The sequence below is a fragment of the Schistocerca piceifrons genome, chromosome 4 (genome assembly GCF_021461385.2).
Source record: "Schistocerca piceifrons isolate TAMUIC-IGC-003096 chromosome 4, iqSchPice1.1, whole genome shotgun sequence".
NCBI classification, from domain to species: domain Eukaryota; kingdom Metazoa; phylum Arthropoda; class Insecta; order Orthoptera; family Acrididae; genus Schistocerca; species Schistocerca piceifrons.
The window spans coordinates 511,788,722-511,805,845 of record NC_060141.1 but is presented as its reverse complement, the minus strand read 5'-3'; the positions used below and the strand labels follow the sequence as shown (position 1 = coordinate 511,805,845).

Here is a 17,124-nt window from a genome sequence, read left to right as displayed (position 1 = left end):
ATGGGTTCTATGCACACAATCCTGCATGACGACCTGAAAATGAGAAAAGTGTCATCCAGGTGGGTGCCACGAATGCTGACAGACGACCACACAGCTGCCCATGTGGCATTTTGCCAAGCAATGTTGACGTGCAACGACAGCACAAATGGGACTTTCTTTTCGTCGGTTGTGACACTGGATGAGACGTGGATGCCATTTTTCAATCCAGAAACAAAGCGCCAGTCAGCTCAATGGAAGCACACAGATTCACCGCCACCAAAAAAATTTCGGGTAACCGACAGTGCTGAAAAAATGGTGTCCATGTTCTGGGACAGCGAGGGCACTACGGTAACAGGTGCATCCTACTAAAATGTTTTGAAGAACAAATTCCTTCCTGCACTGCAACAAAAACGTCCGGGAAGGGCTGCGCGTGTGCTGTTTCACCAAGACAACGCACCCGCACATCGAGGTAACGTTACGCAACAGTTTCTTCGTGATAACAACTTTGAAGTGATTTCTCATGCTCCCTACTCACCTGACCTGGCTTTTTCCAACAATGAAAGACACTCTCCGTGGCTGCACATTCACCAGCTGTGCTGCTATTACCTCAGCGATTTTCCAGTGGTCGAAACAAACTCCTAAAGAAGCCTTCGCCGCTGCCATGGAATCATGGCGTCAGCGTTGTGAAAAATGTGTACGTCTGCAGGGCGATTACGTCGAAAAGTAACGCCAGTTTCATCGATTTCGGGTGAGTAGTTAATTAGAAAAAAAATCGGAGGCCTTAGAACTTGAATGCACCTCGTATTATGGAGCCACGACCTACTCGCACAGTGCTTTGTTGACAACTTGAGTCCATGGTTTGGTGGAGTCTATACCACACTGGAGCCTTACAGGCAGCTCTCGCCAACTGAAACCGGACTCATCAGCCCACGGTTTCCCGGTCGTCTAGGGTCCAACCAATATGGTCAACGAACCAGGGGATGTGCTGCAGGCGATGTTGTGCTATTACCAAAGGCAGTCTCGTCGATCGTCTGCTGCCAGAACCCATTAACGCCAAATTTCGAGGCACTGTACTGACTGATACGTTCGTCGTGTGTCCCACACCGATTTTTGTGGTTATATGTTGTTGTGTTGCTTCTCTAGTAGCACTGACAAATACGCAAACGCCGCTGCTGTCGCTCATTAAGTGAAAGCCGTCGGCCACTGCGTTGTCCATGGTGCGAAGTAATGCCTGAAATCTGGTATTCTCGGCACACACTTGTCACAGTGGATCTCGAACTATAGAATTGCCTAACAGTTTCCGAAGGGAAATGCTCATGCGTCTAGTGCCAAATACCATTCCATGTTCGAAGTCTGTTAATTTCCGTCGTGCGGCCATACTCACGTCGGAAACCTCTTCACATGAATCACCTGAGTACAAATGATAGCTCCGCCAATGCCTTACCCTTTTGTACCTTGTGTACTAGATGCTACCGCCTCTGTACATGTGCACGTCACGATCTCATATTGTCTCCTCACTATATAATCTGCTTATACTGACTACATCTGTACCTTCATTCCACATTATGGGTATCTATTCTGGTATCTATTCTAATGGATAGAGGTGAGGGCTTAAGATGTTGAGCCAGGGCGAGTGATTTTCTCGGGGTCTTCCAGCATCTTTTGCAAATAACATTCTGAAAGTCTAGACAATAAGCAGCCGTTTGCTGAAGTGTGCGATTAGTGGGAGCAGGAAATGGAAAAAGAAAATGCCTGTAATTTGTTTCTGAAACAGATTCTTTGAAACGTCTAAACAACGAAAATAGTTCGTGGAACTGCGTACAGGCGGCGAAACTGAAAGGAGTCGATCGACAGCTCTTGAGGTGCGCGCGCACACTGTTTCGAAGTGTACGCTAGATTCTGTAGTCAGTGATACTTAGTGACAAACCAAATTATTTTTGAAATACGAGAAGTTTAAAAGAATTGATAAGTAAGTTTTCTGTGTGAAATTCTGGAGAAGAGTTTTTCGATTTAGTGAGCGTGGACGTAAGCATTGGTCTTATCAGATCGCGAAACTTGGAGGTGGTGGTCAGTGAACGAAGAGGAGTTGACGAGGTGTAATTGAAGTCAAATTATATTTGTTCCCGTGAACAATTGAAACATAAGGTTTGTGCCTTCTTGGGCTTATTGGCAGAATTTGGTGGAAGTTAGCTGGAGGCGGTGCATAAATTGTTCGCAGTTTACATTTTTTCAGTCCCTCGGATCTCGGAGTCTTTCTGAAAGTGGGGCTTCGATTTGGGGTGTAGGGGAAAGATCGGAAATAAGATGTTCATACTCGCTCTGCCCTCTCCAACGGGTCCTGTGACGTCATCTCCGGACTCGCCGTCTGTGTGCTCTAACAGATTCGCCAGTCTGCGCCGCTGGCATTTAACTGAAAGCTCGTCACTGGAGTCTTGTGTGGTACAAGTGGACTGAACGAGCGTAGAAAAGATAATGTGCACGAGATCGTAAGTACCGGGTGGTTATAATTAGAATGCAGCTACGCACGGAGGCTCAGTGTGTGTGCTGTTATTATCGTACGGCACCGACACTCTAGATATTGTAATGCGTTGTGAAACCGATGTAAACTGGAAAAACAATTGTTCCAATTTTGGCCACCACTTGCAAATCTAGAGTGGCGGAGAATCTCGTCGACGTCTCCAGTGCTCACATAAACTGTGTAAACGGCCGTTAAGGATAACATTACACCTCTCTCAAACCGTCGCAGCGCCATCGTCCTGACACAGTTAACTAGTGGAACTGCAGCGAGGCAGGAAGGAAGCCTGTACAACACTGACGTAACAGCTTCCCCTTAGTTTCTAACGCGTACGACACTCAAAATCGGACTCGTAGTAGCTCCATTTCTGATCTCTAGCGTAAGTGTGTTAATATTGTCTCTCGGTTCAAAGGAAGGCTGGATAACTTCATTCACACTGACGTAATAGCGTAACAGTGCAGAAGATCAATCGGGATTTATCATTAAACGTATCAGAGTAGATTTGTTGAGCCCAGCCTCGAGAAATAAGTATCGTCTGCCGCACATCGATAAGACTGCATCGATTACCGACACGGCCGCGTATGGGTCTCGCACGATGGGACGGAATATTAATGATGGATGAAGTTCGCTTGAGTATGGTGATCGATTTAGTGTGTTCCGATTCAGTTCCACTAATTATTTATTCGAACCACGATCGGTTTCGGGATTTTAAAATCCCATCTTCAGGTGTATGAAACTGTAACATACATGTCTGTAATAACCATAAGAGCAGACTTCAGACACAAGGCGGCTCCTTACTGTACCTGGTGACACATTACATGCGGTCAGGCCAATCAGTGCAAGCGTTCCAAATCACTACATCTTGGCGGAACTGTAAAAAGGAGAGGGCCTAATAAACTGACCTAAAAATGTAGTCTGGGCAGGTGGTAGAAAGGAAACAGAAACAGAGCAAACAGTATACTCACACTGTCAGCTACAGGGCAGCTGCAGAGTATGAACACCAGTCACCGCTGGGTGGAACGCAACGCGGGAGGTCTGGAGTTGTGGTGCTGCGCGTGCGGTATATAAGCAACTACACCGACGTTATCAGCGAAGATATCGAAAATATGGACTGATTAATACTTCATTTAAAAACATAATAGAGTAAGAACATGGTGTGGTATGCAATTAGGCTAAATAACTCTAAAACATGTAATAATATGCGATCTTTTTAGTCAACAAGACAATGGTACATAGGCAAAATGAATGAACAAGGAATAAAAGTAATGATAAAAATTCATGGTAACATACACCACTATAAGTCGTCACATGCAGGATACATTATGGGCTAGAGTGACATAAAATAAAATATAGAAAAATTACCAAAAATGCAAGATGTGAGTAGTAGCATGTGCAGCGAAATAAGAAACGAAAATGGTTAGACTGAGCGATCTACATTATAAAAAGCGATAATAATATGGGAAGATGGCTAAGAGGCAAACGACTGAACGAATGTGAGAAAAATAAGCCTGAACCTCGAAGTTGTAAAAATATGTGCCGTAATAGGCAACAAGGCGAAATGAGTGAACAGATTAGACAGTAAAAGCCTTGATAAAATGTCATTGTAAGATGTAATTATGAGCTCAAGTGATCTAAATTGAAGTATATAAAAATATATAAATAGACAAACCACCATAAAATTTAAGATGTTAGGATGGCGATGCTGGAAGCGAAATGGCAATGGCATGATCGGGCTTAGCGCATGATGATGATGATGATGATGATGATGAAGAAGAAGAAGAAGAAGAAGAAGAAGAAGAAGAAGAAGAAGAAGAAGAAGAAGCCCTTGAAAGAATTAGGCCTGAACCTGTGACACATGAAGAAACTTTTAGTTACTTAATAGAAGCGTAAGTTTCAACGTTGTTTGCAATTTGATACCACGAGTAGGATATTTCCGTAAGCGCGGGCACAACCTGTTTCCTTCTGCATCCTTGACCGACCGAATGTCTGGCGAGCTAGCCGTCGCCGGGGTGTTAAACTTGAGAAGCGCGACCCACAGTGCGGCAGATGACGTATGGAGCGCGCGTGCCCTCCGCCAGCCGGGGCGGCTCTGCCGGCCATCGCTCAGCTGAGTGGCGGCGCGTGTCGCCCCGATGGCTCTCCCCACTCCCCCGTCCACAACAGCCGCCCATTTCTCCTCAGGCTCACCAGCTCACGTCAAGGAATGGGGTCAAAGAACTCTGCCGCTAGATAAATGTTCTCGCGCTTCTTACTCAAGAGGAGAGTTGGTGACATGGGAATCACCGATTCTGATAAAAGTTTCGCAAGGACATTCTATAGACACGTGTTTCGATTTTTTGCTACACACTCCCAGGGTTTTGAGAAAATAGACGTCAAATCTGATGCCGGAAAATGTTTTCAGTGCTGTACATCGAAAGATAGTCTAAAAACAAATCTGTTTTGTTATACAATATGGGGTCCAAAGGTAATGTTGTTGGCTATTAACGTAACAGTTTTCAAGCAGGAGCTTGGGTAAATGTCATTTTAAGCGTGTAGCAGAAAAAGGCTGGCTATTGAGTGATAAAGGCTCTACACTGAGGAGACAAGCCATGGAATAGCGATATGCACATATACAGATGGCGGTAGTGTCGTGTACACAAGATATAAAAGGGGTGGGGAATCGCCGAAGCTGTCATTTGTATTCAGGTGATTCATATGATTCATATAAAAAGGCTTTCGACATGGTTATGGTCGCACGATGGAAATTGACAGACTTTGAACATGGAATGGTAGTTGGAGCTAGACGGAAGGGACATTACATCTCTGAATCTGTTAAGGAATTGAGAGATCCGCAGTGTCAATAGTGGACAGAGAATACCAAATTCCCTCTCACCGTAAGTAACTCAGTGATCGACGACCGTCACTTAACGACCGAGAGCAGCGGCGTTTGCATAGTGTTGTCAGTGCTAACAGACAAGCAGCACTGCTTGAAAAACCACAAAAATCCATGTGGGATGTACTGCCAACGTATCCTTTAGTACAATGCGGCGAAATTTGTCGGTAATAGGCTATGGCAGCAGACAACAGATGAGTGCCTTTGCTAACAGCGCGAGATCCCTGCAGCGCCTCTCCCGTAACCATATCCGGCGGACTCGAGACGACTGTAAAACCGTAGCGTGGTCCCGATTTCAGTTGGTAAGAGCTGATGGTAATTTTAGTGTGTTGCAGACCCCACGAAGCCGTGGACTCAAGTTGTCAACAAAGCACTGTGTGAGCAAGTGGTGGCTCAATAATGATGTGAGCCGTGTTTAAATAGAATAGGCTAGGTCCACTGGTCCAACCGAGCCGATCATTGATTGGAAATGGCCCCAAGTTGCCAAAAAGGCACGCTTCAATCTTTCGGTGGCTCCATAACGGTGTGGGCGCTCTACATAAAATGGACTAGGTCCTTGGTTATGTTCAGCTACCTTGAGATGATTTGCAACCTTTCGTGGACTTTACATTCCCAAATGATGGACATTTTTAGGCTGGCCATGCACCATTCACCAGGCCAAAATTGTTAGTGACTGGTTTGAAGAACATTCTGGACAATTAGATCGAATGGTTTGGTTACCTAGATCGCCCGACATAAATTCCATTGAAAATTAATCGGACATAATCGAGAGGTCATTTCGTGCACAAAATTCTGCACTAGTAACACACACTTAGCAGTTATGAAGGGCTGTAAAGCCAGCAGAGCTAAATATTTCCACAGGGGACTTCCAACGACTGGAGTCCATGCCACATCGAGTAGCTGCACTGCGCCGGCAAAAGGAGCTCCGACACGATATTGGGATGTATCCCACGACTTCATTGTAGATGACTAAACTGATGGTTCGTGTTCGAGTCTTGTTCATGCCTTTTTTCATTCGATAGTTCTTCGGTGTATTTGATTACATTCTGCAATGGGAATACATTTCTTTGCCTTTTTTGAAGAAACATTTGGAGGAGAGATTATTAATCAAACGAGTATATATAATTTCTGATACCCATTTTCATGGCGATAATGATTCTCAATCGACCTGTATCGCCAAATAGATACCACTGAAATGTACCTCTCTTCGTCAGCCGTGTGACATTTGCTTTTTCCTCAAGGTAAAGAATTTCGTCGCACGGCTTCAAAGTCATGCGATCCCACAGCAGAGCACAGAATTAAACGATGGGCGAATGCTATCAAAATTCGTGTATTGGTCCATAACCAGTTGTCCACGCCTGTCTTTAAAGATATGCTTATATACGTTTGGTATGTATCCAAGTTGGCATCTACTAACGTGAATCAGAAGGTGCACCAGGAAACATATCAATCCGACGAGACTGCGTTCGTGTATTGCGCATTGTGCGAGAAATATTTGCTTGCCCTGTTTCTACGATAAATTTCACACCACTGAGGGTGAGAACGCTCGCGAATAGACGATCAGTTAAGATTATGTAGTAATGTACTTCAGGTGTATTTTTGTACTATGTATCACGACGAAAATAAAGACGTTATACATACTTCAGCCTCCCGATGTTTTACTGCAAAAAAATGCAGATAAAAGTATTCCGGTTATCAAAATAATATCAAATACAGCGAAAAAATATGGAATGGAAAAACTCCATTATCAAGCCGGACCAGCAGTTTATCCATGCCAACCTCGCTCTTCTACACACACAGAATAAGTTCCCAAGCTACAGCAAGAAAACACAAAAACGTTAATAACTGCAATGTTATCGTTGGACCATAAGTTATAAGATAAAATACTTGTTTTAGACTATCTTTTGATTTATATCATCGAAAATACGGTTTTCCGTCATTAACTTTGACCTTGATTTTTTCAAAAACCATGGAGTGTCTAGCAAAAAGCCGAAACACGCATCTCTTTACTTTCAATATAGAACGTCCTTGCAAAACTTAATCAAAATTGGTGACCCACATGTCAGCTTCTCCCCCCCACCCCCTCTCCCCGACCACCCCTCCCTTATCAGAAATAGGGGGTCTACTGTAAACGGTGCTGTTCTGACATTTCTCAAGGACCACACAATAACTTGATACATTAAATTTTCTGTGCTGACGTTGGAAGCACAGTGTATGAAGCGTGCAGGCGCATAGACACAGTATTAGCGATTAATAGTCCAGCATCAGGAGAGATAACCAATAACGAAATTTTCACTTCTTGTGCATACGCATTATAGTAGATACAATAGAAAATTAAATTTATAGGTAATTTCGAGTGTAACAGATATTAGTGAGAACATATATTGTACACTCTTGTTTTTTCTTTTTTAATTCACTAATTTCTTCGATGGACACAACTTTTATTTCAGTGTGCTAACACCAGAATGCGTGAAGTGAATCTCTACAACAGGAACTCTGGCAAATAGCTAGCCCAAAATTAGGTCATCCAAAATGTATTTTTTTAACAGCAGCATGAAAGTGTTTTTCGTGCGATATTTGAAACCTCTCAAGTTTAGCTATGTGTGTGTGTGTATTTTTTTCCAGAGTAATTATCGTGTACTCTTTGCGAAATAGAAATTAGGGCTTACAATACTACTTTCATAGGCGCGGTCCAGAGCGGCTTTCACTATGATGACGAAAGCTTTGCAGCTTACCGTGTAGCAAGATCGGGAGGGATAACATTTTCCGCTATTGTAGTCGTACCGGCCGCGGCTAATGCAATCTCTAAAAGAAACTTGCAGGGATCCGGTTACAGTAACCCCGATAATGATGACGCACTTAAATGGTGCTCGTTCCGCGCATAGTGCGGACGTCGATATTCCTGCAATGCACCTGTGAGAAACTATCTACAGCTCCATTTGTATTCCACAAACCACTGTAAGGAGTAATATATGAAGGTATTACCTACCTGTACATGCGTTGTGCGCGTGAGGGGAAAATGCCTACACATTTTGGCATGTTACCGAAATTAAATTTACTGTGGGAACTTAATACCAGTCACTTTGGTAGGTAGGCCTACTCGTAAGTCTTTGACCATGGTGACTAGGAATTTGAGATACAGTGATAAAAAATTTAATTTTTCTCTTCTCCCTTGTTATGACATTAGATACAAATATACAGTGTTTCTCGTATACTGGCAATTTTTTATATTGCTTCCCAGCCTTTTCATGCTACGCCAGATATACTTACGCAAATATATGTGTATAGCTTGGGAGCTAACAATGTTATTTTCAATGCCGTCCAATTAATTTTGTCTGGTTTAAGTATAATAATTTCGAAAATTTTCACCAGAGTTTCGGAGAATAAAGTAGCATGCAACTGAAGGTTCTCGGAAATGTAACGAAATCTAGTTAGGGTCAGCCGCTTGCCAGATTTGGCTCTCATTCGGACCGGCAGCATAAAAAATTCCGACCAGGCAATGGTACCTTTCCCAGGCTGTGACCATACGGGTTGCCAACAACAAATTTGAGAGGTCTGATGAAAACCATACTGTCTTTCCTGAATTTAGGGTGGAAACGACTTTAAGAAAAAGCGTTTCCGTAGTTTATATACCCGTGTTCGATCTCGGTGAAATACGAGTAATAGTGAATACATACTCCAATTTATATCATGTAATTTGTGAAGGTGTTAGGAGATGAGAGCTTGTTGGTCCTATCAGTTTGATAGCCCATGCACTTTCCAAGTTTTCGGACGAATTCCTTTAAAACGTTTTTTCTCTGCACTTTACTTACTTTGAAGTTAGCCTACAGTCATGTAAAATTGTTACCGGTACTCATACGTATACCATTACAGAAAATTGCAAGTTTTAAGTTACTATAACTAAAATCCTAGGCGTGTGTAACCATTCAAAGTAAGAGTGAAGGAAAGGTTTTTGAAGTGGGAGGGGTGGGGAGGAGGAGAGGCAGTAACAGTGACTTCCTCTCCGACAATGGAAGTGCACCTGGTTGAGGGTCGCGCTTCCTGTAATTTCAGTATGTTGCGATCATGAATAATTATATGCGGAATATTTGCAAGTGAACCATTTGAACCGAATGGTGATGCATAATTAATATAAAATACGTTGCAAAAAAAGAATACCGGTACTTGACATTCTTGGTGTTTCTTCCCATTCTGTTTGCTCAAGAAGAAAAACTGCATGTGTGTGTCTGTGCGTACACTTAGGAGTCTAATTTTTTTCTCTGCAGTCGGTATGGAGGCGGTATGACAAAAAACCTCTTACACATACATTTTGCCCTAGTATCTGATTCGTGGGGCAGTAGGTTTTTGGGACATACGGTACTGTACATTCTTTGAAGCTTTGCTGTTAATTTTCCATAAAGCTAGCTACCATGTGCATGATCATTGCACTATCTCTCTGTACACTGAGTGTCTTCAGTTTTACCAGATTGGATTTTATGCAGTTGTGCAGTGTTCAGTCTCTCTCATAAACTGTAGTTACGCAGAATCCTTAGAAAACTTAGTGCCACCTTCTCAGTTTTCTGCACCACTTTCATAAGCAAGTCGACCTTCACTCATGGCCATCTGTAAAAAGACTTATTCTTGTGAAATGAAAAAATGTAAAACATTGCTGCCAGAAAGTGTCTTGGGAGACGTTTATTATTAAGCGGTGATGCAGTTAATCAGAATTTGACACAACTATAACATCGAATGTGCCACCTGTTCCCAGCAGACCCACGTGAATATCTTTGGCAGCATAGTACTGTCATTTCATTACTGCCTTGGTGTAATGTGTGATTTACCTGAAGGCAACTCTTCCACTTCCATGCCATTTATTGCACATAACCACAAACTCATAAGTGATAAAACCAATGAATTGACAACAGCACGTGCACCAGTCCTTTACTTTATAGAGTACAGTTAACAATGACAGTGTTCTGAAGAGCACTCCATGGTTCATTATTCCCCACAATAAGATGTACCACAGTATGTCATCTGTTTCAGTTTGCAGTGTTAACCACCGTGCAACTTCTGTATTCTCTGAATGGTCATAGACATTCACCACCATCTCATTTGACACTGATATCAATTACCCAGCCGTTTTCAATAGATGACTACAGCACTGCCTAGACATAAAGTATCCCTGTTTTAATGATAGTTTTTCCCAGTGCTTACAATATGCCCTTTGTCAAAACCACTTAAATTATCAACTTTCTCCATCTCTGCACTTGGAACAGAAAAAGTTTGTTCCTTTTATTCCACAGCATCAGATAGTTTTTTTAGGACAACTGTCCTTGCCATGTGCTTCAGCTTTCATCAGTTCCACAATAAGTATATGATCATAAAGTTAACTAAAAACTGTCTGATTTCTTGCTCCCTAAAACATCTGAAATCAAACCCTAAGTAGGATGTGATAGTGCTGCTCTAAATCCTGCCATGAGCTTGAAATGACGCTACCTCAAATCAATTAGCATGATAATATACATTACTCCTGACATATGCATGTGCACACAAAGGAATGTCTCAGCATGGGCTATTTATTTATTATTTTTTATTCCTTTGGACCAAAGTGAGGAGCAAAATTCCAAGATTGTGGAACACGTCAATACATGAAATTACAACATAGAAGTAATAACACAGAAAAATAAAATGTTCACTAACTTGAAACATGTCTATCTAAAAGTTTAAGCAAACACAATCAACAATACAAGGATCAGCTTAATTTTTCAAGGAACTCCTCAACAGAATAGGAGTGAGCCACTAAGAAACTATTCAGTTTAGATTTGAAAGCGCATGGATTACTGCTAAGATGTTTGAATTCGAGTGATAGCTTTTTGAAAATGGCTGCAGCAGTATACTGCACACCTTTCTGCAAATACATTCAAAACTCTAGCAAAAGAACCATTTATTGATTAATTCTCCTGTCACTACAAATGTCAAGATCTAGTTTCATAAACTACTTAACATACCAATAACCTCAAAGTAAAAGGCAAAGGGAACTGAACACAGCAAACAATGTGGACATGAAGCACAACCAGCTGTAACTGATTAATATTGTTTGATCATTTACTCATCTGAAAGTTCCACTAATCTTCTTAAGACTTGAGACACAATTCTCAGATCTACTGATATTTGACACATTACTTTCATTACGTAGGTAGCATAGAACAATGGTAACAAATACTGATGTTATTTTGCTATATTTATCAAACTCATGAACTGAGCTTTATTTACTGCAATCAAAAACCCTCTCCAATACTAGTACTTTTTTTGTTCCACAGAGGTCCTAAATAATGCAGTGTTTGATGAAGATCATGATGAAATGGTTGTAGTGAAGGATATAGAGATGTTCTCAATGTGTGAACATCATTTGGTGCCATTCTATGGCAAAGTGTCCATTGGTTATCTTCCCACAAAGAAAATTCTTGGACTTAGCAAACTTGCTAGGTAAGTACAGATAATATATTATTGAACAAAAGCTTGAGTTACTAGAAACATCACAGGAATATTCAGAATGATGCACTGTTCACTATTATTATTTATTTTGTTTCAGAATAGTAGAGATCTTCAGCCGTAGACTACAAGGTAAGCTTAATTTCTCATGTGAAATAAGTTAGTGTAAATCACACCTGTACAGTACAACAGTATCTCACTTGTATCAAAAGTAATTGGGGATCTTTACCATGAAAGTCGAGGAAGGAAGACAGAGTCTATTAAAATGTTATTATTTTGTCTGCAACATGTCACTGTAATTTCAGGAGTTAATTCAAAATTACCTTTAATGTAAGGGATATTTGCCAATGGGAATTTTCTTTTTATTTGAATCTAGGAAGTAACCTACAGGTACTAAAAGAATAAGCAGTGCACTTCACTGAACTTCAGCACTATCCTAAAAATATTATCTTAACCGAATAACCTTGCAATGAGTATTAGAATTGTAGACATAATTTAATGCCTGTAATTTATGAAGGTATGCTGGATAAAAAAGTGTCATTTTCACCTCTAATTTTTTCAGATACCATTTGAGTAAAGGCTGTGTATTACGAAACATTAAAAATCATATCATCCAACATCTTAAAGACTTCACCTTCTAATATTTCCTTCTGAATTGTATGAATTACCCCTGTTCAAATAGTCACCAGATTGTGCCTGCATTACAGTTGGCCTTCAGAGTGTAGTGTTACATTTTTAAATTGTAGTTCCAATCATCACATAGCCTCTTTAATTAAAAAGTCTGATATGACATGTGTAATAGTGAATGCCATGTAAAGGCTTTGTTTTCTAGCATTAAGAAAGAATTACTCCTCATGATGGCATCCAGTACTGGAGAAAAATTCTCAAAAACAGAGCAGTACAGTATCACTTGCAGCACTAAGAATTCAGTAACTTCACATTATAAATTCATTATATTTAAGCTATAGCTTTGCTAAGAATTAATTTCATCACACACAATTAAGTAGCATAGTCAATATGATGTACACAGAAAATTGATGTAAATACCATTGAAGGATTAGACCTTAGGCATCTTCTGACAGTATGAAGGCTGATTACAAGGAAATATGAGGTCCAATCTAGGAGTGTGGGATTTGTGATCAGCATGTTGCGAGTCCCTCTCACCATTGTTATCAGTAGGTGTGGTGGTCTGGTAAAATGTGGTCTGTCATTGTTGCAGTCTTCAGTCCAGAGGTTGGTGTGATGCAGCTCTCCATGCTACTCTATCCTGTGCAAGCTTTCTCATCTCCCAGTACCTACTGCAACCTACATCCTTCTGAATCAGCTTAATGTACTCATCTCTTGGTCTCCCTATGATTTTTACCCTCCACACTCCCCTCCAATACAAAGTTGGTGATCCCTTGATGCCACAGAACAAGTCCAACCAACTGATCCTTTCTTCTAGTCAGGTTGTGCCACAAATTTCTCTTCTCATTTGTGTTCAATACCTCCTCATTAGTTATGTGATCTACTCATCTAGTCTTCAGCATTCTTCTGTAGCATCATGTCTTCTCTTGTCTAAACTATTTATCATCCATGTTTCACTTCCATACTTTCAGAAATGACTTCCTCACACTTAAATCTATACTCGTTGTTAACAAATTTCTCTTCTTCAGAAACGCTTTCCTTGCCATTGCCAGTCTAAATTTTATATCCTCTCTACTTTGACCACCATCAGTTATTTTGCTTCCCAAATAACAGAACTCGTCTATTACTTCAAGTGTCTCATTTCCTAATCTAATTGCGTCAGCATCACCAGGTTTAATTTGATTACATTCCATTATCCTCATTTTGCTTGTGTTGTTCATTTTATATCCTCCTTTCAAGACACTGTCCATTCTGTTAAACTGCTCTTCCAGATCCTTTGCTGTGTCTGTCACAATTACAATGTCATCAGCAAACCTCAAAGTTTTTATTTCTTCTCCATGGGTTTTAATTCCTACTCCAAATTTTTCTTTTGTTTCCTTCACTGCTTGCCCAATATACAGATTGAATAACATCGCGGATAGGCTACAGCCCTATCTCACTCCATTCCCAACCACTGCTGCCCTTTCATGCCCCTCGACTCTTATGTCATCTGCTTTCTGTACAAATTGTAAATAGCCTTGCACTCCCTGTATTTGACCCCTGCCACCTTCAGAATTTGAAAGAGAGTATTTCAGTCAACATTGCAATAAGTTTTCTCTAAGTCTACAAATGCTAGGAATGTAGGTTGGCATTTCCTTGATCTATCTTCTAAGATAAGTTGTAGGGTCAGTATTGCCTCACTTGTTCCAACATCTCTACAGAGTCCAAACTGATCTTCCCTGAGGTTGGCTTCTACCAGCTTTTCCATTCATCTGTAAAGAACTCAGGTTTGTATTTTGCAGCTGTAACATGTGGTCTGTCATAACTGTTAAACAGCTCGCCTCTCTGTTCCAACAGTGGAACACTTAATATAGCCATCCACCATGCAATAAAATTGGCGACAATGAAGTAATGGATTATACTACATTAGCAGCCTATTGAATACTTTCTCATAAGGCATAACTTTCCTTTCTTCTTTTGCCAATACTCAAAATTACACATTCTGTGGAAATTATTTTTAGTCTTTACTTGAAGTTTTCTATCCCATTGTTCTTTCTTTTGTAAAATAAAATTTGTTAGTAGTGGAAAATATCACTGAGCTAATAGATATAGTGGCTAATAAATCTAATAATGCTAAGAAACTTTAAAAGACATCAGGATCAGTTAATATTGTGAAATATACACACTATTTATTATAGTTCATTTGATTTTAAAGGTATAGTTTCTTGTAATGTACTAAAGAGATTATGGCAAAAATTCACTGTGCTCCGAGTGATTTGTAATGTAATATTTTACTATAGACAGGGTCACTGCACCTGTTACAGGAGTTGATATCTATTGTGCCTCCAACTCACTTGATTTGTCTAGTATAAATATATAGTTACGTATTCACATGTGCTGAGAAAGAACGTTGCATCTCCATTTACGCACAAGCAGAAGGTAAATGGAGGTAAAACTTCTTTGTTGATGAGTTTAATTCATTGGTAAGAATGCTTCAGGCTACACACCACTCCTCCAGGGTGGTATGTAACACCACATTGTTTAATATCATTTATGTAATTCGCAGTTCCTGATATTGATTCGGAATCTATATACCAGAAAAGATACTGCACTAGCAACCCAGGAAAGTTGAGTAATCATCCTACTGCTTCATAATCGTGGTCCCTCAGCCAGTAATTGCTGGGCACAGACCAGTTGTTGTGGTTCCTAATGTGTGGGCTGTACAGCACAGCTGGTCCTCTGTTAGTATAAACTCTGGGTGTCTACTCTACATTCATACTCTACAAACCACTGTGAAGAGCATGACAGAAGGTACTTCTCATGGTACTAGTTAACACGGCTTCTTCCTGTTATATTTACATACGGATTGCAGGAAGAATCACAGGTTAAATGTGTTTGTGTGGGCTGTGATTAAACTAAACTTGGCTTCCTGATCTCCACAGGAGCGTAATGTGTAGGTATGCATAGGTATGGATTCATCACTTAAAGTTGGCTTTGAAATTTTGTAATTGGGCTTTCATGGGATAGTTTGTGTCTGTTAGTGTCTGCCAGTTCAGTATTTTCAGAATCTGTGGCGCTTTCTCATTCATCAAACAAACCTGTGACCATACATGCTGCTATTATTCATGTATGTTGAAGATTCACAATCAGTCCTATCTGGACTGTGCCCTAAACACTTCGGCAATATTCTAGGATGGATAACACAAGCATTTCATGAGCAATCTTTGTAGATTGATTTGCATTTTCCCCTAATATATGACCAGTGAACCTAAGTCTGCCACCTGCTCCACCTATGACTGAGCCCATGTTATTGTCTAATATCATATCCCTACTTTGTTATACTCAGGTGTTCATACGAGTTACTTGATTCCAAGTGGGACTCCTCGGTATTTTAATTGCAGGGTACTATGTTTTTTGTGTTGTGAAGTGCAGAATTTTACATTGATGAACATCTGAAGGAAATTGTCTGTATTTGCACCATTTCAAACTTTGATAAAGATCCAGCTGAAAATTTGTGCAGATTTTTTCAGACAGTACTTTATTGTAGATAACTATATCATCCGCAAAATATTTATTAATATTGTCTGTAATTTATTTAAGAGCCAAGAACAGAAAGATTTTTACACTTTGCTGGGGCTCATCCTAAGTTACCTCTACACCTGTTGATGACTCTACATCAAGGATAACATGCTGTATCCTCCCTACCAAGATATTTTCTATCCTGTCACAAATACAATATTTTCGATGCTAAGGATAGGTGTGATACTGGGTCAAATGTTTCTCAGAAAGCAAGAAATGCTCATTTACCTGACTGTCTTAATCAGTGGCTTTCTGGACATCATGTGAGAAATGTGCGATTTGGTTTCACATAATATCTTTCTGAAATCCATGATATTGCCTTGGAGAATATCATTATCAGTGACACCTCATCACATTTTAAATCAGAATGTGCTCCAAGATTATATAACAAACGAATGTCTAGGATGGTGGACAATAGTTTTGTGGAGCACTTCTGCTCCCATTCTTGTAGATGGATGTGATCTGTGCTTTCTTCCATCTACTGGGCATGATACTATAGGGAGATCCATGTTAGATTAGGGTTAAGAGGAGTTAACTTCACTGCAAATTCAGTACAGAATCTGGTAAGATTCAAACAGTCCCTGAAACTTTATTCAATTTTAGCAGTTTCTAATGTCCTCAAACTACTGACACTGATAGTTGCCATCTTTGCAGTAGCACAAGAATGAAACTGGGGTGACACCCTTGAATTTTTGTTCGTAAAGAAGAATTTCGAAGTATTTTGTCAGTCCTGATGCTGCTTTGCTACCCTCAATTTTGACTCCTGCCTCATCCATAAGTGTCTGGACACTAACTTCGGTGCCAATAACAGCCTTTACCTATAAACAGAATTTTTTTGAATTTTGAGACATCTTTTGATAATACTCAGATGCAGCAGTTAATTGCTATCTTTACAGTCGCATGCAACTCAGCCTCTCCCTGTATACAGGGTGATCCAGGAGCAATGTCCCATAACTTGTGAGATGCTTCTGCATGTGGAAATAAACTGAAGTAGTTCTATGAACATGTGTTCAGTTTGTGATCATTGATGGAACTGGAGTGGGTTGAAGGCTATACACCCATGAATGAATATTACTTACTGAAATGCTTTGTAGGCACTGTG

The 17,124-nt window shown here is 40.4% G+C and overlaps 1 protein-coding gene across 1 annotated transcript in view; it reads left to right on the top strand.

Moving 5' to 3' along the window:
• The window catches only part of LOC124794876 (GTP cyclohydrolase 1-like), a 92,719-nt gene that overhangs the window by 66,612 nt on the left and 8,983 nt on the right, over positions 1 to 17,124 (top strand). Inside the window, exons 3-4 of the mRNA XM_047258558.1 lie at positions 11,666 to 11,831; positions 11,938 to 11,969. Of these exons, the coding sequence (XP_047114514.1) occupies positions 11,666 to 11,831; positions 11,938 to 11,969 (198 nt within the window). The remainder of the gene's footprint in view (positions 1 to 11,665; positions 11,832 to 11,937; positions 11,970 to 17,124) is intronic.